Below are 27,319 nucleotides of genomic sequence, written 5' to 3'. Positions count from 1 at the left end.
CTGTTACACTTTTGTGTAACGTTGGTTCTTGTTTGGAGGAGTGACAGTCGCTTCCTGGACTTGTAATGCTATCCATTGCTTTTGTTGCTCTTCTCTTCCTCCGGATTGCATATGGAGCACTAATGGGCGGGGCGAATTTACCGATTGCGCATGAAATGGGGTGTATCCGGTGGAAGTACTGTCTGTTGCGGGAATAAATGTCTTCAACCGAGAAATAAAGCAACGCCAGAACTGGATGCTTAAGATGTTTCATTGACAAATGTCATGCACGTAGGTTGAGACATTCACTACTCCTATTGTAAAATTAGATGCACTCATACATAAAAACAAAGTATTGCACTGAATGCTACAACGGTTGTAAAATGAATTCCGTACCTGTGGGTAAGCGCTATCACGTGAGTAATTATATGATGCGCACCCTAAATTTGCTGTCTGTTTAGTGTGTCGATACGAGAGAAGTATTATTACTTTCAACACCCACAAATATTTGTAACTAAGACGGTAAAAGCGGAGAAATTTTTATCTATACAGAGGGTGTCGAGGCACATTCTTCCGGGACAGGGAAGAATGGAGGAGCGGGGTAATCTTCTGCAGTAGTTAGCGTCCACAACACACCACCTGTGGAGGAAAAATATCGGCGTAGTAGAGAAGGCGAATGGAAACATTGCAACACTCAAAATACTCCCCTCTGCCATTGACACTGAAACACAAAATTCTTTTTTTTTTCTTACTTTGGTTGTTTTACATCGTATGGGATTATTCTGGAGTGGCTATTACGAATTATCAGAAGATATTTGTAGCCTACAAGGGGATTACCAGAACGATTTCCAGTATCAGTTTACAAATTTCTTGTAGGCCACTGTTCCAGCACCTGCAGATTCTAACCCTGTAATGATGTATTTGATCTCCCTCAAGATGTTTGTAATCAATATTGATCCGTGATTCGTTACTGACTTGTCACGAAATGTCTGTGTTCCTCTCACAGGGCACTGCGAAACATTTGACTAGTAGTGTGAAGAGGAACAATGTGCTGGAATACGTAGGGCCGAGGACATTTTTGAAGGTGAGTCTTATTACATTTACCAATCGACTTTTCACCCGATGCAGTATTCTAGTGACTAGTTTCGTCAGCTAATGAAGTCGTTATCTTACGTTAGACTACAGGTCAACATCACTGATTTTTCTTTGAAACGTGGCACGCTCGACGTCTTGTGGCCAAATGATAAGTTGCCACAATCGTTTATAAACGACACAGAAACACCAACTGCCCGAATCGTATCATGTAGAAATGTGAGAGGGCTTAGACGTGAACTATAATTTAATGTAAATTTTCCATGGCGATGGGGATATGTTGCATCACAAGTAGTTTTCCGATCTATTTTTAAATCCGCAGATTAATTTTACGTTCTTTAATTGCAAAGTGGCAGACCACCGTAGGTGCTGAGAAGGGATGAACTTGATTTTCGGAAGGCATTTGAAATTTCTCTGGCCGAGCGGTTCTAGGCGCTACAGTTTGGAACCGCGCGACAGCTACGGTCGCAGGTTCGAATTTTGCCTCGGGCATGGATGTGTGTGATGTCCTTAGGTTAGTTAGGTATAAGTAGTTCTAAGTTCTAGGGGACTGATGACCTCAGAAGTTAAGTCCCATAGTGGTCAGAGCCATTTTTTTGAAATTTCTCGTGAACTGGGGCACTCCTTTTGCCAGAATCATGAGGGGTGGGGGTGGGGGGTACGGTATTCTTCCCAGATCATTTGGGATGTTCTCACTGAGTTTTTGCTGTGTTTCCCGATGAACCATGGGGACTTTTCTAAATGCTCGTTTGCCAAACAGTCACGAGTGAGGTATTGTTAGGTGTTGGAAGGGATGAACCAACAAGAATGTCCGTGGTCGAGGAATAAATCATGCATTCTCCAACGACAGCACAGGCCAAACACATCTGATAATTTGCAGAATTTTTTAATGAAGTGGTTAAACACGGGAGTACGTCGCAGGCCTTCGTGGAGGGAAGAAGACAGGCTTAGAGAGAGTTGCACGCGTAGTTCTCGATTTAGTAGAGTAGTAGGCGGCCTACTTCGTTTAGGAGGGGCACTGCATTGCACGGCTGGAGCGAAAGCTGATCGGTGGCTGTGACTTCCAATCAAGTAGGCAAAGATTTAGCCAAAGCCAGGTTCGTTACTCGATGAAAGCTATGTATTTCCTCACGGGACCATTGTTATCTGATACTGAATGGCGATATACAGTCAAATAAGCCGCATTGTCTCACTGGAGCCTGACTTGCTTGATTCTTGTATGTATTTCTGATCACATTTTTAATCTGATATCTCGGGATATTTTACTTTCCTGAAATTGCCGAGAAAGTGATAAGCAACTAGTTGGATATTAAGATGAGAATGCAGGCATTATACACTACTGGCCATTAAAGCTGCTACACCAAAAAGAAATGCAGATGATAAACAGGTATTCATTGGACAAATATATTATATTGGAACTGACATGTGATTACATTTTCACGCAATTTGGGTGCATAGATCCTGAGAAATCAGTACCCAGAACAACCACCTCTGGCCGTAATAACGGCCTTGATACGCCTGGGCATTGAGTCAAACAGAGGACCTGCAACATGCGGTCATGCATTATCCTGCTGAAATGTAGGGTTTCGCAGGGATCGAATGAAGGATAGAGCCACGGGTCGTAAAAGATCTGAAATGTAACGTCCACTGTTCAAAGTGCCATCAATGCGAACAAGAGGTGACTGAGACGTGTAACCAATGGCACCCCATACCATCACGACGGGTGACACACCAATATGGCGATGACGAATACACGCTTCCAATGTGCGTTCACCGCGATGTCGCCAAACAAGGATGCGACCATGGTGATGCTGTAAACGTAACCTGGATTCATCCGAAAAAATAACGTTTTGCCATTCGTGCACCCAGGTTCGTCGTTGAGTACACCATCGCAGGCGCTTCCGTGTGATATTCGGCGTCAAGGGTAACCGCAGCCATGGTCCTCGTGCTGATAGTCCATACTGCTACAAACGTCGTCGAACTGTTCGTGCAGATGGTTGTTGTCTTGCAAACGTCCCCATCTGTTGACTCAGGAATCGAGACGTGGCTACACGATCCATTACAGCCACGTGGATAAGATGCCTGCCATCTCGACTGCTAGCGATACGAGGCCATTGGGATCCAGCACGGCATTCCGTATTACCCTCCTTAACCCACCGATTCCATATTCTGCTAACAGTCATTGGATCTCGACCAACGCGAGCAGCAATGTCGCGATACGATAAACCGCAATCGCGATAGTCTACAATCCGACATTTATCAAAGTCGGAAACGTGATGGTACGCATTTCTTCTCCTTACACGAGGCATCACAACAACGTTTCACCACCAGGCAACGCCGGTCGACTGCTGTATGAGAAATCAGTTGGAAGCTTTCCTCATGTCAGCACGTTGTAGGTGTCGCCACCGGCGCCAACCTTGTGTGAATGCTCTGAAAAGCTAATGATTTGCGTATCACAACATCTTCTTCCTGTCGGTAAAATCTCGCGTCTGTAGCACGTCATCTTCGTGGTGTAGCAATTTTAACGTCCAGTAGTGTATGTTTCCAGTACAGTGGTCGAATCTCTGAATTTATCTGACTATAATGAGAGTGATGCATGGCAGCTATTAGATGAGTCAGAGTCGTGAATTTTTAACCTCGACTCGCGTATTAAAGCAAGGTTGACAACATTCATCGCAAAGTGTATCACTATTCGGTGGAGCAGAGTGTTGATGCGGGTCCGCCGATTAACCGTTACTTCGCCGACAGTAGTCCAAGTACGTCTTGCAGCAGCTGGGTTGGAGATTCTCTCCGCTCAGGGACTGGGAGTTGTGTTGTCCTCATCATCATTTCATCCTCATCACCGGCGCGCAAGTCGCCCAATGTGGCGTCGAATGAAGTAAGACTTTGATTTGGCTGCCGAACTACCCCGAACAGGGGCCTCCCGGCACAACTACATCTACATCTACATCTACATCCATACTCCGCAAGCCACCTGACGCTGTGTGGCGGAGGATACATTTAGTACCTCTATCGGTTCTCCCTTCTATTCGAGTCTTGTATTGTTCGTGGAAAGAAGGATTGTCGGTATGCCTCTGTGTGGACTCTAATCTCTCTGATTTTATCCCCATGGTCTCTTCGCGAGATATACGTAGGAGGGAGCAATATGCTGCTTGACTCCTCGGTGAACGTGTGTTCTCGAAACTTCAACGAAAGCCCGTACCGAGTTATTGAGCGTCTCTCTTGCAGAGTCTTCCACTGGAGTTTATCTGTCATCTCCGTAACGCTTTCGCGATTACTAAATGATCCTGTAACGAAGCGCGCTGCTCTCCGTTTGATCTTCTCTATCTCTACTATCAACGCTATCTGGTACGGATCCCACACTGCTGAGCAGTATTCAAGCAGTGGACGAACTAGCGTACTGTAACCCACTTCCTTTGTTTTCGGATTGCATTTCCTTAGGATTCTTCCAATGAATGTCAGTCTGGCACCTGCTTTACCGACGATCAACTTTGTATGATCATTCCATTTTAAATCACTCCTAACGCGTACTCTCAGATAATTTATGGAATTAACTGCTTCCAGTTGCTGACCTGCTATATTGTAGCGAAATGATAAGGGATCTTCCTTTCTATGTATTCGCAGCACATTACACTTGTCAACACTGAGATCCAATTGCCATTCCCTGCACCATGCGTCAATTCGCTGCAGATCCTACTACATTTCAGTACAATTTTCCATTGTTACTACCTCTCGATATACCACAGCATCATACGCAAAACGCCTCAGTGAACTTCCGATGTTATCCACAAGGTCATTTATGTATATTGTGAATAGCAACGGTCCTACGACACTCCCCTGCGGCACGCCTGAAATCACTCTTACTTCGGAAGACTTCTCTCCATTGAGAATGACATGCTGCGTTCTGTTATCTAGGAACTCTTCAATCCAATCACACAATTGGTCTGATAGTCCATATGCTCTTACTTTGTTCATTAAACGGTTGTGGCGAACTGTATCGAACGCCTTGCGGAAGTCAAGAAACACGGCATCTACCTGGGAACCCGGGTCTACGGCCCTCTGAGTCTCGTGGACGAATAGCCCGAGCTGGGTTTCACACGATTGTCTTTTTCGAAACGCATGCTGATTTCTACAGAGTAGATTTCTAGTCTCCAGAATAGTCGTTGTACTCCAACATAATACGTGTTCCAAAATTAGAGATGTAGGTGAAGATGTCAAACTTTTTTGTCTTGCAGCGGGACCACCGATTTGCAAATATCTGGAACGGGTGGATCAAGACACTGACGTGAATTCGTGACATCGCGCAGTTACGAAGAGGAGAAGCAGATTATTAAATCTTCCTACGTCCAAGCGATTACATCCAACATGACTGACTTGACTTAATTCCTTTGGCCCCTATGGGGGCATAGGGCATCCAGGAGAACTCGCCATCCGTCTCTGTCTTTGGCCATTTGCCTCAGTTCTGGCCAGGTCTTGCCAACTCTTTTTGCTTCCCCTTCCACTGTCCTCTTCCATGTGCCCCTTGGTCTTCCTCTCTTCCTTGTTCCCTGGGGATTCCATTCCAATGCTTTCTTCTCGATGGCTCCACCTGGTTTTCTTAAGGTGTGCCCCAACCAGCCCCACTTTCTCTCTCGTATCTGGTCTTCTATAGGTATGTGGTTTGTTTTTCGCCAGAGCTCCTCATTACAAATTTTTTCTGGCCACCAGATATTCATGATGCGTCGAAGACATCTATTTATGAAACTTTGTAACTGGGATGTTATCTTTTTATCCAGATTTCACTGGCGTACAGAAGGACAGCCTTCACATTTGTATTAAAAATACGGATTTTTGTTTTATACGTGATGTTTCTATTTTTCCGTATTGGATACAATTGTATGAAGGCAGGCAGCATTTGCCTTTTTAATGCGGTTTTTCACATCATCTCCAGCTCCACCATGTTCCGCCACTCTACTACCCAGATACAGGAATGAGTTGACAGTCTCCACCCGCTGCTCACCTATTAACAATGGCACCTCCATGTTCCCTGAATTTACTCTCATTTCCTGTGTTTTGCCTGTATTTATCTTGAGGCCAGCAGTCTCTGCTTCTTCTTTCAGCAAGTTTAATTTAGCTTGCATATCAGTCAGCCTTGGAGCTAGTAAAACTATGTCGTCTGCAAAATCCAAATTCTCCAGGCTTTCGTGGATCCCCCACTGAATTCCTCTTCTCCTGCCTGCTGTGACTCTTCTCATAACAGAGTCTAGAACGAGTAGAAAAAGTGTTGGTGACAAAATGCAACCTTGACGGACTCCAGTTGTTACTTTCATGTGCTCTGTCATATTTCCCTTGTGGAGTACGCAGCTTTTGTAGCCATCATACTGTAGTATGCCATACTTCCGCAATACCTGCCAGAGCACTTTATATTTCACGGAGCCGAAGGCCTTTTGAAAATCAATGAATACCAGGTACATGGTTCCTTGGAATTCTTTGCTTTGCTCTAAAACAATCCTAAGAGTGTTAATAAGATCAACACAAATGCGTTGTGCCCTAAAACCGGCCTGTTCTTTACGGAGTCGGTTTTCAAGGGATTGTTCAATTCTGTTTAAAATAATTCTGGTGAGGACCTTACTGGGCACGGACAACACTGTAATACCACGCCAGTTGTTACGGTCTGACAAATTTCCCTTGCTGCTTGATAAATAGTTTCTATCATACCTAAATTTTTGAATGTTATTAAAAAAAGTCTTTGGATGTGTTCAAAAATGTCTCTGAGCACTATGGGACTTAACATCTGTGGTCATCAGTCCCCTAGAACTTAGAACTACTTAAACCTAACTAACCTAAGGACATCACACACATCCATGCCCGAGGCAGGATTCGAACCGGCGACCGTAGCAGTCGCGCGGTTCCGGACTGAGCGCCTAGAACCGCTAGACCACCGCGGCCGGCCTTTGGATGTGTGACAGACAAGTTCCAAACACGCGAACTTGCTACGCTACGAGCAGACAGCACAGACGTGGCAGAGGCTGCTCTTACCTGCACCCTGAAGACGGAGGTGAAGCCGTCGCAGTTTCCCTGCAGGTTGGACCGCCAGTCCGGGAAGGGCAGCAGCGGCGTGCCGGTGTCCCCCTTGGGCGGCACCACGGCCAGCGTGGCGGGCACGCCCTTCTTGAACCGCGGGATCGTCACCAGCATGCTCCACAGGCCGCGCTCTGCAGCACGCGGAAACCCGGGTGTGATCCCCTGCTGTGGAACGCTTCCCAGGTACCTCACCTCCCGCCCCTCTTCTTCTTAACACACTCTTATGGAGTTGCTCTCTTGTCTGTCTGCTTGTCTGATACAAAATTTACAATTAAACTAACTTCCTGATGAGTTAGAAACTTGAAATTTGAAACATAGCTCAGAACTGGACGACAATACAATATTAACTCGCTTTCTTGTTCGCCTGTTCTGTAGGGGCGTGGTTAGTAGTGAAGAAGGTCGGTAATGTCTGACATCTCGGCTGCCCTGCAGGTTCTGCGTGTTGTGCAGGAAGTATTGGAGTGCTTTACAGGGGGTATATGAGTGGACGAGGATGGCTGAGCAATGGCAGGGTGGAAGTTCAGACGGACAGATAGAGGGGGAGGAGGAAGACGTGCAATATACATATTGATCGTGACTGGGCCAAATATCTCACGAAATAAGCGTCAAACGAAAAAACTACAAAGAACGAAACTCGTCTAGCTTCAAGGGGAAAACCAGATGGTGCTATGATTGGCCCGCTAGATGCTGCTGCCATAGGTCAAACACATATCAACTGCGTTTTTTAAAATAGGAACCCTCATTTTTTGTTACATATTCGTGTACTACGTAAAAAAAATATGAATGTCTTAGTTGGACCACTTTTTTCGCTTTGTGATAGATGACGCTGTAATATTCACAAACGTATAAGTACGTGATATCACGTAACATTCCTCCAGTGCGGACGGTATTAGCTTCGTGATACATTACCCGTGTTAAAATAGACCGTTTACTAATTGCGGAAAAGGCCGATATCGTGTTGATGTATGGCTATTGTGATCAAAATGCCCAATGGGCGTGTGCTATGTATGCTGCTCGGTATCCTGGACGACATCATCCAAGTTTCCGGACCATTCGCCGGATAGTTACGTTATTTAAGGAAACAGGAAGTGTTCAGCCACATGTGAAACGCCAACCAAGACCTGCAACAAATGATATTGCCCAAGTAGGTATTTTAGCTGCTGTCGCGGCTAATCCGCAAATTGCAAAACAAACTGCGCGAGAATCGGGAATCTCAAAAACGTCGGTGTTGAGAATGCTACATCAACATCGATCGCACCCGTTCCACATTTCTATGCACCAGGAATTGCATGGCGACGACTTTGAACGTCGTGTACAGTTCTGCCACTGGGCACAAGAGAAATTACGGGACGATGACAGATTTTTTTGCACGCGTCCTATTTAGCGATGAAGCGTCATTAACCAACAGCGGTATCGTAAACCGGCATAATATGCACTATTGGGCAACGGAAAATCCACGATGGCTGCGACAAGTGTAACATCAGCGACCTTGGCGGGTTAATATATGGTGCGGTATTATGGGAGGAAGGATAATTGGCACCCATTTTATCGATGGCAATCTAAATGGTGCAACGTATGCTGATTTCCTACGTAATGTTCTACCGATGTTACTACAAGATGTTTCACTGCATGACAGAATGACGATGTACTTCCAACGTGATGGATGTCCGGCACATAGCTCGCGTACGGTTGAAGCGGTATTGAATAGCATATTTCATGACAGGTGCATTGGTCGTCTAAGCACCATACCATGGCCCGCACGTTCACCGGATCTGACGTCCCCGGATTTCTTTCTGTGGGGAAAGTTGAAGGATATTTGCTATCTTGATCCACCGACAACGCCTGACAACATGCGTCAGCGCATTGTCAATGTATGTGCGAACATTACGGAAGGTGAACTACTAGCTGTTGAGAGGAATGTCGTTATACGTATTGCCAAATGCATTGAGGTTGACGGACATCATTTTGAGCATTTATTGCATCGATGTGGTATTTACAGGTAATCACGCTGTAACAGCATGCGTTCTCAGAAATGATAAGTTCACAAAGGTACATGCATCACATTGGAACAACCGAAATAAAACGTTCAAACATACCTACGTTCCGTATTTTAATCTAAAAAATCTACCTGTTACCAACTGTTCGTCTAAAATTGTGAGCCATATGTTTGTGACTATTGCACCGCCATCTATCACAAAGCGAAAAAAGTAGTCCACTTAAAACATTCATATTTCTTTACGTTCTACACGAATATGTAATAAAAATGGGGGTTCCTATTTTAAAAAACGCAGTTGATTTCCGTTTGACCTATGGCAGCGCCATCTAGCACTCCAACCATAGCACCATCTAGTTTCCCTCTTCAAGCTAGACAAGTTTCGTTCTTTGTAGTTTTTTCGATTGAGACTAATTTCGTGAGATATTTGGCTCGATCAGTATTAGTGGACCTCCCTGTTTATGATATATGAGTACGCAGGTGAAGCCATGGGCAAAAAGCTAGTATGTAAACTATGTGATCAAAAGTATCCGACACCTGACTGAAAATGACTTATAAGTTCGAGGCGCCCTCTAACGGTAATGCTGGAATTCAATGTGGTGTTGGCCCACCCTTAGCCTTGATGACAGCTTCCACTCTCGCAGGCATACAATCAATCAGGTGCTGGAAGCTTTGCTGGGGAATGGCGTCCCGTTCTTCACGGAGTGCTGCAGTGAGGAGAGGTATCGATGTCAGTCGGTGAGGCCTGGCACAGAGTCGGCGTTCTAAAACATCCCAATGGTGTTCCGTAGGATTCAGGTCAGGACTCTGTGCTTACCAGTTCATTGCAGGGATGTTATTGTAGTGTAACTACCACGCCACAGGCCGTGCGTTATAAACAAGTGCTCGATCGTCCAACGTTTACGCTTCTTACACCAAGTGATGCGTCGTTTGGCATTTACCGGCGTGATGTGTGGCTTATCAGCAGCCGCTCGACCGTGAAATCTAAGTTTTCTCACCAACTGTCATAGCACTTGCTGTGGATCCTGATGCAGTTCAAATTTCCTATGTGATGGTCTGGATAGATGTCTGCCTGTTAAATATTACGATCCTCTTCAACTGTCGGCGGTCTCTGTCAGTCAACAGACGAGGTCGGCGTGCAAACTTTTTTGCTGAGCGTGTCCCTTCACGTTTCCACTTTACTATCACATCTGAAACATTGGACCTAGGGATGTTTAGGAGTGTGGAAATCTCGGGTACAAACGTATGACAAAAGTGACACCCAATCACCTGACCACATTCGAAGTCAGTGAGTTCCGCGGAGCGCCCTATTCTGCTCTCTCACGATGTCTAATGACTACTGAGGTCGCTGATATTGAGTATCTAGCAGTAGGTGGCAGCACATTGCACCTAAACGTACGTTTTTGGAGATGTCCGGATTAAAAAAATGGTTCAAATGGCTCTGAGCACTACGGGACTTAACTTCAGAGGTCATCAGTCCCCTAGAACTTAGAACTACTTAAACCTGACTAACCTAAGGACTTCACATACATCCATGCCCGAGGCAGAATTCGAACCTGCGACTGCAGCGATATCCGGACAGTTTTGATCACATAGTGTATATGTATATTGTACAATAAACGGTTATAATCTGATCAAAATATTTAAAACCCATTGAAAAATTTCACGTTCTCAGAAGTAAAAATCAGAAAATAATTTCTGCTAGCCCCATACAGATTTCTAATCCCATACAGATAGTCTTTAAAATTTGTGCTTCTGGATTCATAATAGCTACGTCAGTACCTATAAGATGTATAACGAAAAACGTGGGGTGCATGCAAGAGATGATAGGAACTGATCTATTCATGCATCTGTCATGTATTGCCTGAGCTTCTCGTTTTTCGTTATAAATCTTACAAGTATTGCCATAGCTATTAAAAATCCACAAGCAAAAATTATCAGGACTATCTCTAAGGAGCTAGGAATCCGTATGGAACTAGGAGAAATTATTCTATATTTTTTAATCCCGTTTAAAATGTGTTGTATTAAAAATTTAATTTTGACTTGCACAGTTGTTTCTAAAAACGTTTCATTCTCCACCGTGAACGGTGGCAGGGATGTTCGAAATGTGAGCCACTGTCACTGCAAGAGTATGACGTGTTTTATCGCATGATAGTCTACATAGATGGTAGATCTCTCGATAAGCGAACGATCTTCCTCGTGTTTGGGTGCAAAATGAGAGAAAATGGGAAGTGTGCGTCAGAGATGCTGTGGTTCGGTGCCCTGTATTGAAAATGACACAGGAAACTTCGTGACAGACTTGAGGCCAAACCAGTGATGAGGGGCGTCATGATGGAGAGTCTATTGTAGATTAATTGTGCTCGTCGAGGATGAGGATGACTTACCGCTCTGCCAAGGCTGCACGTCAATAGGGATGGAGTTCCCCGGAACGTAGGAGCCGTTGCGTATCATGGCCTGGCGGGTGAGCTCCGACGGGAAGGCGAAGTCGAGCGTTCGCCAGGCGTTGAGGACGCGCATCTTCCCTGCCGCGCCCACACCCGCCGTCAGGGCTGCCAACAGCAGCATCGCTGCGCCCAGCCGAGTCATTCCTGTCAACAACACACGTTTAGGTGCGTCCGACGCCTCTGCAGGGTGGTGCTGGACGTGGAAGCACAGTGCCAGAGTCACTAAACTGGCTGACGCCTTTGTACAGGCAGTCGTTGACGTCTAGCAGAGGCAAATACACCAAATGTCAAAGTTTCCGGGAGTAATCGTTGATGGCCCAGCAAGCGAAGCAGGCGGAAATGGGGTTAAAGGATAGTGCAAAGGAGTAGCACATATTTATGGAGGTCGTGGGAAGTACATACACTACTTTCCATTAAAATTACTACACCACGAAGACGACGTGCTACAGACGCGAAATTTAACCGACAGGAAGAAGATGCTGTGATATGTAAATGACAAGCTCTTCAGAGCATTCACACGAAGTTGGCGCCGGTGGCGACACCTACAACGTCCTGACACGAGGAAAGTTTCCAACCGATTTCTCAAAAAACGGCTCTGAGCACTATGGGACTTAACTGCTGAGGTCATCAGTCCCCTAGAACTTAGAACTACTTAAACCCAACTAAACTAAGGATCACACACATCCATGCCCGAGGCAAGATTCGAACCTGCGACCGTAGCGGTCGCGCGGTTCCAGACTGTAGCGCCTAGAACCGCTTGGCCACTTAGCCGATTTCTCATACACAAACAGCAGTTGACCGGCGTTGCCTGGTGAAACGTTGTTGTGATGCCTCGTGTAAGGAGGAGAAATGAGTACCATCACGCTTCCGACTTTGATAAAGGTCGGATCGTAGCCTATCACGATTGCGGTTCATCGTATCGCGACATTGCTGCTCGCGGTGGTCGAGATCCAATGCTGTTAGCAGAATATGGAATCGGTGGGTTCAGGAGGGTAATACGGAACGCCGTGCTGGATCCCAACGGCCTCGTATCATTAGCAGTCGAGATGACATGCATCTTATCTGGATGACTGTAACGGATCGTGCAGCCACGTCTCGATCCCTGAGTCAACAGATGGGGACGTTTGCAAGATAACAACCATCTGCACGAACAGTTCGACGACGTTTGCAGCAGCATGGACTATCAGCTTGGATACCATGGCTGTGGTTACCCTTGACGCTGCATCACAGACAGGAACGCCTGTAATGGTGTACTCAACGACGAACCTGGGTGCACGAATTGCAAAACGTCATTTTTTTTCGGATGAATCCCGGTTCTGTTTACAGCATCATGATGGTCTCATCCGTGTTTGGCGACATCGCGCTGAACGCGCATTGGAAGCGTGTATTCGTCATCGCCACCCGGCGTGACGGTATGGGGTGCCATTGGTTACACGTATCAGTCACCTCTTGTTCGCATTGACGACACTCTGAACAGTGGACGTTACGTTTCAGATGTGTTACGACCCGTAGCTCTACCCTTTATTCGATCCCTGTGAAACCCTACATTTCAGCAGGATAATGCACGACCGCATGTTGCAGGTCCGGTATGGGACTTTCTGGATACAGTAAATGTTCGACTGCTGCCTGGCCAGCACATTCTCCAGATCTCTCACCAATTGAAAACGTCTGGTCAATGGTGGCCGAGTAACTGGCTCGTCACAATACGCCAGTCAGTACTCTTGAACTGTGGTATCGTGTTGAAGCTGCATGTGCAGCTGTACCTGTACACGCCATCCAAGCTCTGTTTGACTCATTGTCCAGGCGTATCAAGGCCGTTATTACGGCCAGAGGTGGTTCTTCTGGGTACTGATTTCTCAGGGTCTATGCACCGAAATATCGTGAAAATGTAATCACATTTCAGTTCTAGTATAATATATTTGTCCAATGAATACCCGTTTATCATCTGCATTTCTTCTCGGTGTAACAATTTTAATGGCCAGTAGTGTACTAACGTCCAATTTTCAGCGGTCATAGGCCTACAGTTACATAGTTTTAAGTAATGCACGGAAACGAAACTCAATTTTTATAAGAGCATATAAATCACGTTTTGAGGGTTGTTATATTGATGTACAGAAATAGATGTTACTTTAGAACAGGTTCCAATCAAATTAAAGAAAACTTAGTCTGTTGTTCGAATCGGCGCCGTGGATTTTTCGTGAAAACTTCGGGATATAATCGTAACCAATGTTTCGTATTAATACGTAATTTAAGTATCAGACTCTTCGCTACAGTGATTGCACAGAGTTGTGTAACAGGTGAATCCCAAGTGTCGACTGTCACTGGACGCTGTGTGCACGATGGGCCAGTGGGCCAGATACGTAACCGCTTTGCGTCGTTGTTTCAATCCCTTTTCGACGCTCCCTTACTCGCGTTCCCTCGGCACTGCGCTTATTGGGCATTTTGAATTCCTTTCGACAAGAGCTTTCCCCTGATATTCTCTGACTAAATTTCGAGCATATTTACAGGGTTATTACAAATGATTGAAGCGATTTCACAGCTCTACAATAACTTTATTATTTGAGATATTTTCACAATGCTTTGCACACACATACAAAAACTCAAAAAGTTTTTTTAGGCATTCACAACTGTTCTATATGCGCCCCTTTAGTGATTCGGCAGACATCAAGCCGATAATCAAGTTCCTCCCACACTCGGCGCAGCATGTCCCCATCAATGAGTTCGAAAGCATCGTTGATGCGAGCTCGCAGTTCTGGCACGTTTCGTGGTAAAGGAGGTTTAAACACTGAATCTTTCACATAACCCCACAGAAAGAAATCGCATGGGGTTAAGTCGGGAGACCGAGGAGGCCATGACATGAATTGCTGATCATGATCTCCACCACGACCGATCCATCTGTTTTCCAATCTCCTGTTTAAGAAATGCCGAACATCATGATGGAAGTGCGGTGGAGCACCATCCTGTTGAAAGATGAAGTCAGCGCTGTCGGTCTCCAGTTGTGGCATGAGCCAATTTTCCAGCATGTACAGATACACGTGTCGTGTAACGTTTTTTTCGCAGAAGAAAAAGGGGCCGTAAACTTTAAACCGTGAGATTGCACAAAACACGTTAACTTTTGGTGAATTGCGAATTTGCTGCACGAATGCGTGAGGGTTCTCTACCGCCCAGATTCGCACATAATGTTGCTTCATCATTGAAAACAAGTTTCGCACTGAACGCATCCTCTTCCATGAGCTGTTGCAACCGCGCCGAAAATTCAAAGCGTTTGACTTTGTCATCGCGTGTCAGGGCTTGTAGCAATTGTAAACGGTAAGGCTTCTGCTTTAGCCTTTTCCGTAAGATTTTCCAAACCGTCGGCTGTGGTACGTTTAGCTCCCTGCTTGCTTTATTCGTCCACTTCCGCGGGCTACGCGTGAAACTTGCCCGCACGCGTTCAACCGTTTCTTCGCTCACTGCAGGCCGACCCGTTGATTTCCCCTTACAGAGGCATCCAGAAGCTTTAAACTGCGCATACCATCGCCGAATGGAGTTAGCAGTTGGTGGATCTTTTTTGAACTTCGTCCTGAAGTGTCATTGCACTGTTATGACTGACTGATGTGAGTGCATTTCAAGCAAGACATACGCTTCCTCGGCTCCTGTCGCCATTTTGTCTCACTGCGCTCTCGAGCGCTCTGGCGGCAGAAACCTGAAGTGCGGCTTCAGCCGAACAAAACTTGATGAGTTTTTCTACGTATCTGTAGTGTATCGTGACCATATGTCAATGAATGGAGCTACAGTGAATTTATGAAATCGCTTCAATCATTTCTAATAGCCCTGTACATACGATATGGACTATCTTTCTTTATTCCGTAATTTTCAGTTTAATACTGATTTTCACTTATATTTCGAAGAATAGTTTTATTGTCTCGCTTTGGCTACTAGTAAAGCTCCCCAAGCTTTTCACAATGAGACACGAATCAATGGCCCAGCTAAATGCGTTTCAACACTACAACAATTTATAGCCTTACACAAAGCTATCTTCTTAGAATCTCGTGCATGCACACTCTCTGGTACGATGGCGCCATGGACAAAATAGATTTTGTGCGACAAAAACGTACAGACATGATCCATCTGTTGCGGCATCAACTTTTGTTTATCGACTATTAGTCTCGTAGTTATAAGCAATTCGAAAGAGAAGAGAATGGATGTTTTCAAGTCAAAAGTCTTGCTGTCTACTGCTGTGTAATTTTCACCTCCTTCCGCAAAATTGTGCATAGCTTCTTTCGAGAACATCGTGGCATCATTTACGGTGCACTACTGGTCATAATCTGAACAACTAATTGATATCGTGTGTTCGCTTTCTGACTGTAGACTTCGCGTTTGGTTCAAATGGCTCTGAGCACTATGCGACTTCAACTTCTGAGGCCATCAGTCGCCTAGAACTTAGAACTAATTAAACCTAACTAACCTAAGGACATCACACACATCCATGCCCGAGGCATGGGCCGGCTGAGTGAATGGTTTCGTGTATTTAACAGTAAGGCACGCTGATTACTTGAATCTTATTCACAACGACCTCAATTTTGTTCACACTTTTAACTCGTGCGCATACTGTTTGCGAACTCGTCCCGCAGAAATTTGAAATTTGTTCATTTAGAAAAGTTCACCGCATTTTTGCAAAAACGCTGTTCTTAATACGAGACGTCTCTTATAACTAATCGTTGCATTAACTGGCCGAATCTCATAGGCGACTACCTTTTAAATTCCCTCCACATTCACACAAACACGGTCCACCGCTGTTCACAACTACATGAAACCGCTCTGTTTGTAAACAAGTACCTTTTATTAACGCGTGGTCCAAAATACCAGCAACACCGTATTGTTGTCAGATTTTCAGTGCATAACATACATTCTGAATATTTTGTTGTATCACGAATTCCTGTACTAACCCGTGAAAGGCATTAAATGTTCTTTCGAAGTCATGACGAAATCTTGCAAAACTCTCAGAGCTACTGACTGGTAACTGATATGAGTAACAGCGAGAATCTGGAACCCTGGAAGGGCATGCTTTCGTGTCCATAATCGGCTTACTTTACTTCTAGATGACCATCGTTTTATTACAACGTATCCTGTAGCCTAAAAGCTCAAGAATCTAATGTAGTGTCCATTAAGGTATACATTTAAATTATAAGGGTCTTTCCTGAAATTAATTGACCTATGCACAGTTGATTTACGCTGGGTGATCTGAGACATGTTCCTCATTACTATTGGCGTGCAGAGTTGTAGTTACCTCACTATTGGATGTGTATTGATCTAAATTATAAACAACTCAACAATGTTACTCATGGACTGAGGCATGTCTGATGGGGGAAGGATCCCTTGGATGGGGATGCTATGCCCCAGCGTTTCGGCAAGAACTTTCATTCTCATCCTTCCTTTAATTTATATAATAATTCACAGCAGTAGCAGCAGCAGCAGCAACAACAACAACAACAACAAAAACACAGTACAGTGCACTACAAGACCACTGATTGATATTTACACTATGCAGATAGTCTTCTGACACAATAACAGGTCAGAAGGACACCACCTCCATTAGTATATACCCATTAAACCGTTATTCCTTTGGTTGTCCGTCATTTGCCTGAATGACTTCATGCGAGATGCAGCATGATTTCTACTACAAAGGTGTGTCTACCCTGGTCCGACCTAACCAGTGCTTGTCCTATAATGACCATGGTGTGAACTGAATGCAACCGCAAACTTAACGGTCCTCGCTCCACAACTGTTTTCCCATGAGCATACGGCTGATTATACGACTTTTTAAAACAGCCTCAGTCATTCAGGACGTGGATCCGTATGAGATAGCTATTTTCGCGGTTAGAGGGAAAATACAATTTGAAGCAGTACTGAGACAACCATGAAAGGTTATCAGTCTCACGTATTTTAATTTCTTGTTTTCAGTTGTTGGAAAATTACGAGGTGCATTGAAGTTCTAAGGCCTCCGATTTTTTTTCTCCGGACTGGAAAGAGATAGAAACATGTGCATTGTTTTAAAATGAGGCCACGTTCATTGTCAATACGTCCCAGAGATACGTACGGCAGATGGAATTTTACCGCCAGTGGCGAGAATGAGAACTGTTTTAAATGCTTAAAATGGCGACGTTTTCCTTACTTGAACAGCGTGAAATCATTCGTTTTCTGAATTTTCATCGTGTGAAACCAATTGAAATTCATCGATAGTTGAAGGAGACATGCGGTGATGGAGTTATGGATGTATCGAAAGTGGGTTCGTGGGTGCGACAGTTTAATGAAGGCAGAACATCATGTGACAACAAACTGAAACAACCTCGGGCTCGCACAAGCCGGTCTGACGACATGATCGAGAAAGTGGAGAGAATTGTTTTGGGGGATCGCCGAATGACTGTTGAACAGATCGCCTCCAGAGTTGGCATTTCTGTGGGTTCTGTGCACACAATCCTGCATGACGACCTGAAAATGCGAAAAGTGTCACCCAGGTGGGTGCCACGAATGCTAACGGACGACCACATGGCTGCCCGTGTGGCATGTTGCCAAGCAATGTTGACGCGCAACGACAGCATGAATGGGACTTTCTTTTCGTCGGTTGTGACAATGGATGAGACGTGGATGCCATTTTTCAATCCAGAAACAAAGCGCCAGTCAGCTCAATGGAAGCACACAGATTCACCGCCACCAAAAAAATTTCGGGTAAACGCCAGTGCTGAAAAAATGATGGTGTCCATGTTCTGGGACAGCGAGGGCGTAATCCTTACCCATTGCGTTCCAAATGGCACTACGGTAACAGGTGCATCCTACGAAAATGTTTTGAAGAACAAATTCCTTCCTGCACTGCAACAAAAACGTCCGGGAAGGGCTGCGCGTGTGCTTTTTCACCAAGACAACGCACCCGCACATCGAGCTAACGTTACGCTACAGTTTCTTCGTGATAACAACTTTGAAGTGATTCCTCATGCTCCCTACTCACCTGACCTGATTCCTAGTGACTTTTGGCTTTTTCCAACAATGAAAGACGCTCTCCGTGGCCGCACATTCACCAGCCGTGCTGCTATTGCCTCAGCGATTTTCCAGTGGTCAAAACAGACACCTAAAGAAGCCTTCGCCGCTGCCATGGAAGCATGGCGTCAGCGTTGTGAAAAATGTGTACATCTGCAGGGGGATTACGTCGAGAAGTAACGCCAGTTTTATCGATTTCGGGTGAGTAGTTAATTAGAAAAAAAAATCGGAGGCCTTAGAACTTGAATGCACCTCGTATTTGTTATTAGAAGCACGATTGTCACAACTGCCCGGAAAATCGTGCAGCTTTGTGGAGATAAGCGCTCTGGCCGCCGTATCCCGGGTTGCACACCTCTCGTGTGGTTTCCGCAAGCCGCTTCCTGGCTGCGGTCGCCACACGCAGCTGCAGCCCGCCGTCAGCACACACTGCCGCCGCCGTCGACATGCCGGAAAGTGACGGCACAGCCGCAACCAAGAGCGAGCAGAGGAGTTTTTGCTTTTGCGGGGTCGTCAGGCTGTCCGCGGTGTTCCCCGGACACACCGTACTGCACCTGAGAACTCTACAGCTTCATGGAGCTCTGCAGCAAAACAAACGCTTTCCAGACATTCCAGGTCTCCGCAGCCGCCCTCCGACTGTTGATTTTATTCAGAACGTCAGAAACTATTCAGTTTAGGCCAACAAAACTAGAGTGCTGTAGACACATGTCAAATATATTCGCATATATAGCGGATTAGTTTGGATCAGAGAAAATCACGACGGATCTGCATTGACGATCTACTCTTTTTCGGTTCTTACATCTATCTTTACCAGTTATGAGCTTTTCCTACTTTAGAAAAAAAATGTTTACTTCAAAAAAACCCGCAGTAAATTGGTTTTATTGAAACAAGGGACATAGGACCGAAAATATTTTTTTCTCTACCGCTATTTCACCGGCAGGCTTGCTGAGCAGGTATCACCAGGGAGAAGTACCAGCAACCAATTGTCACAGGTCTGAATTCCCCAAAGCTACTGATCTCAATTTTTAACCAATTTCATCTACTTGTGTAGCGTCTTGTGTTATCTTCAGAAGGAAGTACGTGTAAGACCAGCCACTTACCACAGAGTTCCTGCTAGAGTAGTAATTTCTAGAAAAGAAGGGTAAGAAGAAAGGAAAGAAGATTTCCAGCGTCCCGTCTACTGCGTGATCATTATAGATTAGTTCCGACTGGATTGACAGAGATGGGCAGTATACATTTCAAACGAACCGTCTGTTGACTGGCAAAAGCGATTAAGGCAGAGCGCGAAAACATAAGTCTGAACGATTTAACGGAGGCTTCAGTCACCTCCCTACCTCTTCCCGCCTCCCTCCCCCGCCCCTCTCGGCTGTCACCACTAAATGTGGACCCAGAGTGTTATTCACTGCACCGCCTCGCAGTAGATGAGTAAGAAAAGAGAAATAATGACTAAGTTGTTTTGAGGTACCTCAATTTAACTAGGAATCCGAACCATTGTGTGACTTGACACTTTTCACAGTCACAAAGTAAGACATATGCCACGTCACAGTGCCAGCTAAAATGTAATAGCATCAACCGATAATATGTATTTGTGACACTATTCATATCCACTGAGTCATATTAAGCGAATTCCATCAACATTATTTCTGAGAAAAGGGCTTCTTCTCACCATGCAATCACCTAGCGTGTTAGCAGGTTTATTATTAAGTCAGTTGTATTTGGTATTCATCTCCTACTGATGTGCCCGCACCTCGTGGTCGTGCGGTAGCGTTCTCGCTTCCCACGCCCGGGTTCCCGGGTTCGATTCCCGGCGGGGTCAGGGATTTTCTCTGCCTCGTGATGGCTGGGTGTTGTGTGCTGTCCTTAGGTTAGTTAGGTTTAAGTAGTTCTAAGTTCTAGGGGACTGATGAACATAGATGTTAAGTCCCATAGTGCTCAGAGCCATTTGCCATCCTACTGATGTGAGATCGTGGTAAGCACAATTTATCAGCTGACTGTCATCAACCGACGGCCTTGGCAGAAGCTAATTCTGACCTTTTATAACGGGTAAACTTGCGCTTAGTACGCTTCACACGTTGACTAAAACCATGCTTTTGGAGAGATTCGTCCAATATGACCAATACACCCACATACATATTCCCCAATAATACTCCAATGCCGCACAGGAATGAGTCACTCCGATCGAGTATACACAGATGAGGCAGAACGTTAACAGTCGGTATGTCCACCTTCGGATAACAACGCCGTCGCATCGTGTCATGGTAGCAACGAGGCGTTGCTAGGTCACTGGAGGAAGTTGGTATCACATCTGCACACGCAAGTGACCTAATTCCTATAAATTCCGGGGAGCAGGGCCGTGAGCACTGACGCCACGTTCAATCACATCCCTCATGTGATCGATCGGATTCATACCTTGTGAGTTGGGAGTCCAGCACATCAATTGGAATTCGCCACTGTGTTCCTCGAACAACCCCGTCACACATCTGGCCTTGTGACACGGCGCAGTATCTTGTTCAAAAACACCACTACCGTTGGGGAACATGGTCGTCGTCAAAAGGTGTAAGCGGTCTGCAACCAGTGTGCGATACTTCTCGTCAGTCATGGTGCCTTGCACGAGCTCCACTGGACCTACGGATGTCCAAGTGAATGTTCTCCAGAGCATAATGGAGCTTGTCTCCGTCCCGCAGTACAGATGTAAAGGAGCTGTTTGATTGGAAGACAACAGATTCGCGTCCTCCCTTCGGCATGATGAAGAAGGTATCTGGATTCATCAGACCGTGCATCACTGTGGCGACGCGCCAACATTGATGTTAGTTCCGCAGCAGTTTGCCGCCTGTCCTGATTTACCATTCTGCGCAGCCAGCGACATCCGACATATGTAATTAGGGGTGGCCGACCAACTTCATAACAAAAAAAATGGCTCTGAGCACTATGAGACTCAACTGCTGAGGTCATTAGTCCCCTAGAACTTAGAACTAGTTAAACCTAACTAACCTAAGGACATCACAAACATCCATGCCCGAGGCAGGATTCGAACCTGCGACCGTAGCGGTCTAGCGGTTCCAGACTGCAGCGCCTTTAACCGCACGGCCACTTCGGCCGGCCAACTTCATAACATCTGGACGTCGTTTCGTCTTGGTTTCATCACGTGTTGAAGACACTCACAACAGCACTCCTCGAACAACTAACAAGTCGTGCCGAGCCTCTGGGCTATCACAATCTGCCCTCAACCAAACTCAGATCACGCCCCTTCCCCATTCTAAACAGAGATACTACTTGCACCGTCTCTGTGTATGAATAGCTGTCATTCGTTGCCATGGGACGCAGCTATCGACTGGAAGGGTTTATATCGATAGTAGGTCGGTGGTCATAGTGTTCTGGTTGGTCAGCATAATTTTTTTCTGGTAGGTTTGTTTAGGCAATATGGCGAAAACAGTGTCATATACAGGGTGAGTCACCTAACATTACCGCTGGATATATTTCTTAAACCACATCAAATACTGACGAATCGGTTCCACAGACCGAACGTGAGGAGAGGGGCTAGTGTAATTGGTTAATAGAAACCATAAAAAAATGCACGGAAGTATGTTTTTTTAACACAAACCTAATTTTTTTAAAATGGAACCCCGTTAGTTTTGTTAGCACATATGAACATATAAACAAATACGTAATCAGTGCCGTTTGTTGCATTGTAAAATGTTAATTACATCCGGAGATATTGTAACCTAAAGTTGACGCTTGAGTACCACTCCTCCGCTGTTCGATCGTGTGTATCGGACAGCACCGAATTACGTAGGGATCCAAAGGGAACGGTGATGGACCTTAGGTACAGAAGAGACTGGAACAGCACATTACGTCCACACGCTAACACCTTTTTATTGGTCTTTTTCACTGACGCACATGTACATTACCATGAGGGGCGAGGTGCACGTACACACGTGATTTCCGTTTTCAATTACGGAGTGGAATAGAGTGTGTCCCGACATGTCAGGCCAATAGATGTTCAATGTGGTGGCCATCATTTGCTGCACACAATTGCAATCTCTGGCGTAATGAATGTCGTACACGCCGCAGTACATCTGGTGTAATGTCGCCGCAGGCTGCCACAATACGTTGTTTCATATCCTCTGGGGTTGTAGGCACTTCACGGTACACATTCTCCTTTAACGTACCCCACAGAAAGAAGTCCAGAGGTGTAAGATCAGGAGAACGGGCTGGCCAATTTATGCGTCCTCCATGTCCTATGAAACGCCCATCGAACATCCTGTCAAGGGTCAGCCTAGTTTTAATTGCGGAATGTGCAGGTGCACCATCATGCTGATACCACATACGTCGACGCGTTTCCAGTGGGACATTTTCGAGCAACGTTGGCAGATCATTCTGTAGAAACACGATGTATGTTGCAGCTGTTTGGTCCCCTGTAATGAAGTGTTTGTTACAACACGCAACTGAACGTCGGAGGTTTCAAGCCTCAACTTTAGGTTGCAATATGTCCGGATGTGATTAACATTTTACAATGCAAGAAACGGCACTGATTACGTATTTGTTTATATGTTCAGATGTGCTAACAAAACTAACGTGGTTCCATTTAAAAAAACGTAGGTTTGTGTTAAAAAACCTACTTCCGTGCGTTTTTGTATGGTTTGTATTAAACAATTACACTAGCACCTCTCCTCACGTTCAGTCTGTGGAATCGGTTCGTCAGTATTTGATGTGGTTTACGAAATATATCCAGCGGTAACGTTAGGTGACTCACCCTGTATAGACGATTAAAACCGTTTTACAGCAAGCTTATACGCACAAGATTTCTCACGTAGCTACAAAGAGGATTAAATCAATGGTAAGTCTTCTCGAGTGACATATTAGCCTATTGTTAAGGCAGGAATGTAGTTTGATCTCATAGGTAGCTCATGAGCGTCGCAAGTCTTAACAACAGAAATATTTTATATTTACAGCAGCCGAAATGGCTGTATGCAACTTTGATCTAAGAAAGCACTGTCGCGAACGTATATTTCATGTTAGTGGTATTGCATTTATTGTTATGCTCGTCTGGAGTCGCCAGTGGTAAGAAAGGTTACATTCGAAATGATCAACTCTTCTCGAATTTGTAGACTTCCACGGCGGGTATTATTTCAGATTAAATAATTTTGGGTATTGGTCAGCGTCATTGTCTGTCGAAACATCGGCAATTTAGTTGTTTCAGTAGTTTTCAGCGACACTCCAATACTCAAAATTATTTTATTCAAAACCGTTCTCGAGATTCCTGTAGCGCAAGTAGTAAACCGAAGGAAGGTCGTTTGATTATAATTGACGATCAGTCACTGAAATCAGCCCTAGCCTTCAACTACTTAGGAATAAATATTCAGAGTGGTGTAAGGTGGAATGCCCACAAAACCTAGTCCTGGAGAATCAAATGCCAGACACTAACTGCCGGCCGGTGTGGCCGTGCGGTTAAAGGCGCTTCAGTCTGGAACCGCGTGACCGCTACGGTCGCAGGTTCGAATCCTGCCTCGGGCATGGATGTGTGTGATGTCCTTAGGTTAGTTAGGTTTAATTAATTCTAAGTTCTAGGCGACTGATGACCTCAGAAGTTAAGTCGCATAGTGCTCAGAGGCATTTGAACCATTTGAACCAGACACTAACTTTTTGGAAAAGTCATGACGAAGTGTAGTTCTCGCAGATGAGAAGCTGTTCGCGAAAGTCTAGTCTGACCAAGTAGTCTTCGTCTGCCTGGGAGCCTTAGCAAGTATCGTTCACGGAAGAGGTAGAGCAGAGTTAAAGAGGAACTGATTCAGCGTGAGAGCCTCCCAGAGATGACCAACAAACGCAGGGGGAGAGACTTCAAGAAAGACTTTGCGCGTCACAGAGAAGTTTACTGCTGAAATTCCGAGGGACGACGTTCAAAAATCAGCCAAGAAACAGACTGCTTCCTGCAACACGCGTCTCGCGTAGTGACTGCGACGATAAAAATGAATGATTTATTAGGTAGCTGCACTACGAAATTGCTCACTGTCGCTGGCGTTACCTACAGTGAACTATCGTCGAAGAAATTGCTTAAATACTCGACAAGAATTCCACTAGAAATGGAAGGCTTTTTTTTAATGTGGATAAATTTAAGATAATGCCTACAGCGAAGAGAAAAAAAGACGATAGTACCAGACTGCATTAGTGGTTAATATGATGACGAATCACACCGTATCCGGAACCGCGCGACTGCTACGGTCGCAGGTTCGAATCCTGCCTCGGGCATGGATGTGTGTGATGTCCTTAGGTTAGTTAGGTGTAGGTAGTTCTAAGTTCTAGGGGACTGATGACCTCAGATGTTAAGTCCCATAGTGCTCAGAGCCATTTGAACCAATCACAACGTATAAACATTTAGAAGTAATAGTAAGAAGAGATGTGAAATGAGAGGATCATATAAAACCAGCTTTATGTAAGGTGAATGGAGGGATTCGATTCGTTGGCAGGGTTGTGGGAAAATTACCGCGGTGTGGTTGCTGTCGCTAGTCGGACGCCTGAGGCATCGTGGCTATGCCGTTCTTCAATTGCACCACTGAAAACCTATCCGCAATGCTTTGTATCACTGTTAATGTTCCTCTAACACTGCCGGGGAAGAAAAAAGAGACAGTACCGAGGGGAGAAGTTTGTTTTCAAACAATACACAGCGCATGCTGACGATGTTTGCACTGTTGTGCAAATATTGTAAAGTGCAATACACACGGAAATTTTTTCTTTAAAGAGAATGTCGTAACTGTGGAACGGGCCAACGGAAACGCTGGGAACATCATACGGTCAGATAATATCTCTGAATAGCTTCCGAAATTTAGTCGATGGAGGTAAGGTTCAGCAGAAAATAACAGCAAAATTCACACAGAGGGGAACCGACAGGCCTTCCCGCGTAGCGTTCGCTTATGGAATAGAAAATGGTTGAAGGAGGGGGGAGGGGCGGTGATAGTGGAAACTTACAAGGGAACATCCCCATCGCACCCCCCTCAGATTTAGTTATAAGTTGGCACAGTGGATAGGCCTTGAAAAACTGAACACAGATCGATCGAGAAAACAGGAAGAAGTTGTATGGAACTATGAAAAAATAAGAAAAATATACAAACTGGGTCGTCCATGCATAAGATAGGCAATATTAAGAGCACTGTAAGTTGAGGAGCTCCGTGGTCCCGTGGTTAGCGTGAACAGCTGCGGAACGAGAGGTCCTTGGTTCAAATCTTCCTCAACCGAAAATTTTAACTTTTTATTTTCAGTTTATGTGAAAAACTCTTATGTTTTCATCACTTTTTTTGGAGTGATTATTACATCCACAAAAAAACCTAAATCGGGCAAGGTAGAAGAAACTTTTCACCCATTCGCCAAGTGTACTAGTTAGGTGGGTCGACAACATATTCCTGTCATGTGACGCACATGCTGTCACCAGTGTCGTATACAAAATATCAGACGTGTTTTCCTGTGGAGGAATCGGTTGACCTATGACCTTGCGATCAAATGTTTTCGGTTCCCATTGGAGGGGCACGTCCTTTCGTCAACTAATCACACGGTTTTGCGGTGCGGTCGCAAAACACAGACACTAAACTTATTACAGTGAACAGAGACGTCAATGAACGAACGGACAGATCATAACTTTGCGAAAATAAAGAAAGCAAAATTTTCAGTGGAGGGCAGATTTCAGCCAAGGGCCACTCGTTCCGCAGCTGTTCACGCTAACCACGGGACCACAGCGCTCCTCGCCTCACATTGCCATTAATATTGCCTATGTTACGCATGGACGACCCAGTTTGTATATTTTGCTTATTTTTTCATAGTTCCACACAACTTCTTCCTGTTTCCTCGATTGATCTGTGTTCAGTTTTTCAAGACCTATCCACTGTGCCAACTTATAACTAAATCTGAGAGGGGTGCGATGGGGATGTTCCCTTGTTAGTACCATCTGCCAGATAACCGTAAAGTAATAACTCAATGCCGTGCGATTGATGGCCGTCGCTCGAAGAGAGGTCAGCAGAGAATTTCACGGAATTCAGCCACTTGCAGCAGACTGTAGGTCTCGGAGCCAGCACTGTGGCGGGTACTCACCGGAGGCGCTGTGGTGAGCGGACGAGGAGAGCAGCGGCCGCTTCAGGCTGCAGTGCGTCCGCCAGCAGGGTCTCCGCCGGAGTGTAGCGCTCCGCCGGCCTGGCCCGCGCTATATACCGACGCCGCGAACCGGTCGCTTCTCCGCGGGCAGCGCCCGTGACGCACGCCAGCCCCCGCTGACCTCACGCCCTCGAAGCGCGCTCCACACACCGCCGCACACACCCCAAACGTACGAATGCCGGACATTTGCCACGCCGCACATTTGCCACCCTCCCCCCTTTCGCCAGGTAGCTTGAGTAGCGATCCCTCAGGTAAGGGACGCCCTTCCTCGTACTTCTTCTGTCCGCTTTCAAACCGTCGTCTCGACATCTTACTCGATACAATCAGTACGTAAGGGACCTTCTTCTTCGACATCTTGACCAAATACAGAGCTTCTTTTCCGAAATCGAAATACAGGACTATTACAAATGATTGAAGCGATTTCATAAATTCACTGTAGCTCCATTCATTGACATATGGTCACGACGCACTACAGACACGTAGAAAAACTCATAAAGTTTTGTTCGGCTGAAGCCGCACTTCAGGTTTCTGCCGCCAGAGCGCTCGAGAGCGCAGTGAGACAAAATGGCGACAGGAGCCGAGAAAGCGTATGTCGTGCTTG

The 27,319-nt window shown here is 45.5% G+C and overlaps 1 protein-coding gene and 1 long non-coding RNA gene across 2 annotated transcripts in view; both read right to left on the bottom strand.

Moving 5' to 3' along the window:
• The window catches only part of LOC126163135 (uncharacterized), an 89,728-nt gene extending 64,082 nt beyond the window's left edge, over positions 1–25,646 (bottom strand). Inside the window, exon 1 of the long non-coding RNA XR_007535164.1 lies at positions 25,567–25,646. This is a non-coding gene — a long non-coding RNA (uncharacterized LOC126163135). The remainder of the gene's footprint in view (positions 1–25,566) is intronic.
• LOC126163134 (protein yellow-like) overlaps positions 1–26,746 on the bottom strand; it is an 87,802-nt gene extending 61,056 nt beyond the window's left edge. Inside the window, exons 1-3 of the mRNA XM_049920061.1 lie at positions 26,659–26,746; positions 11,512–11,715; positions 7,090–7,265 (exon numbers count right to left, since the gene is read on the bottom strand). Of these exons, the coding sequence (XP_049776018.1) occupies positions 7,090–7,265; positions 11,512–11,713 (378 nt within the window). The 5' untranslated portion in view covers positions 11,714–11,715; positions 26,659–26,746. The remainder of the gene's footprint in view (positions 1–7,089; positions 7,266–11,511; positions 11,716–26,658) is intronic.
• Between the last annotated feature and the right edge of the window lie 573 nt (positions 26,747–27,319).

Source organism: Schistocerca cancellata, chromosome 2, assembly GCF_023864275.1.
Source record: "Schistocerca cancellata isolate TAMUIC-IGC-003103 chromosome 2, iqSchCanc2.1, whole genome shotgun sequence".
NCBI classification, from domain to species: domain Eukaryota; kingdom Metazoa; phylum Arthropoda; class Insecta; order Orthoptera; family Acrididae; genus Schistocerca; species Schistocerca cancellata.
Note: the sequence above shows the minus strand (reverse complement) of the source record. Positions and strands in the feature narration are given on the sequence as shown.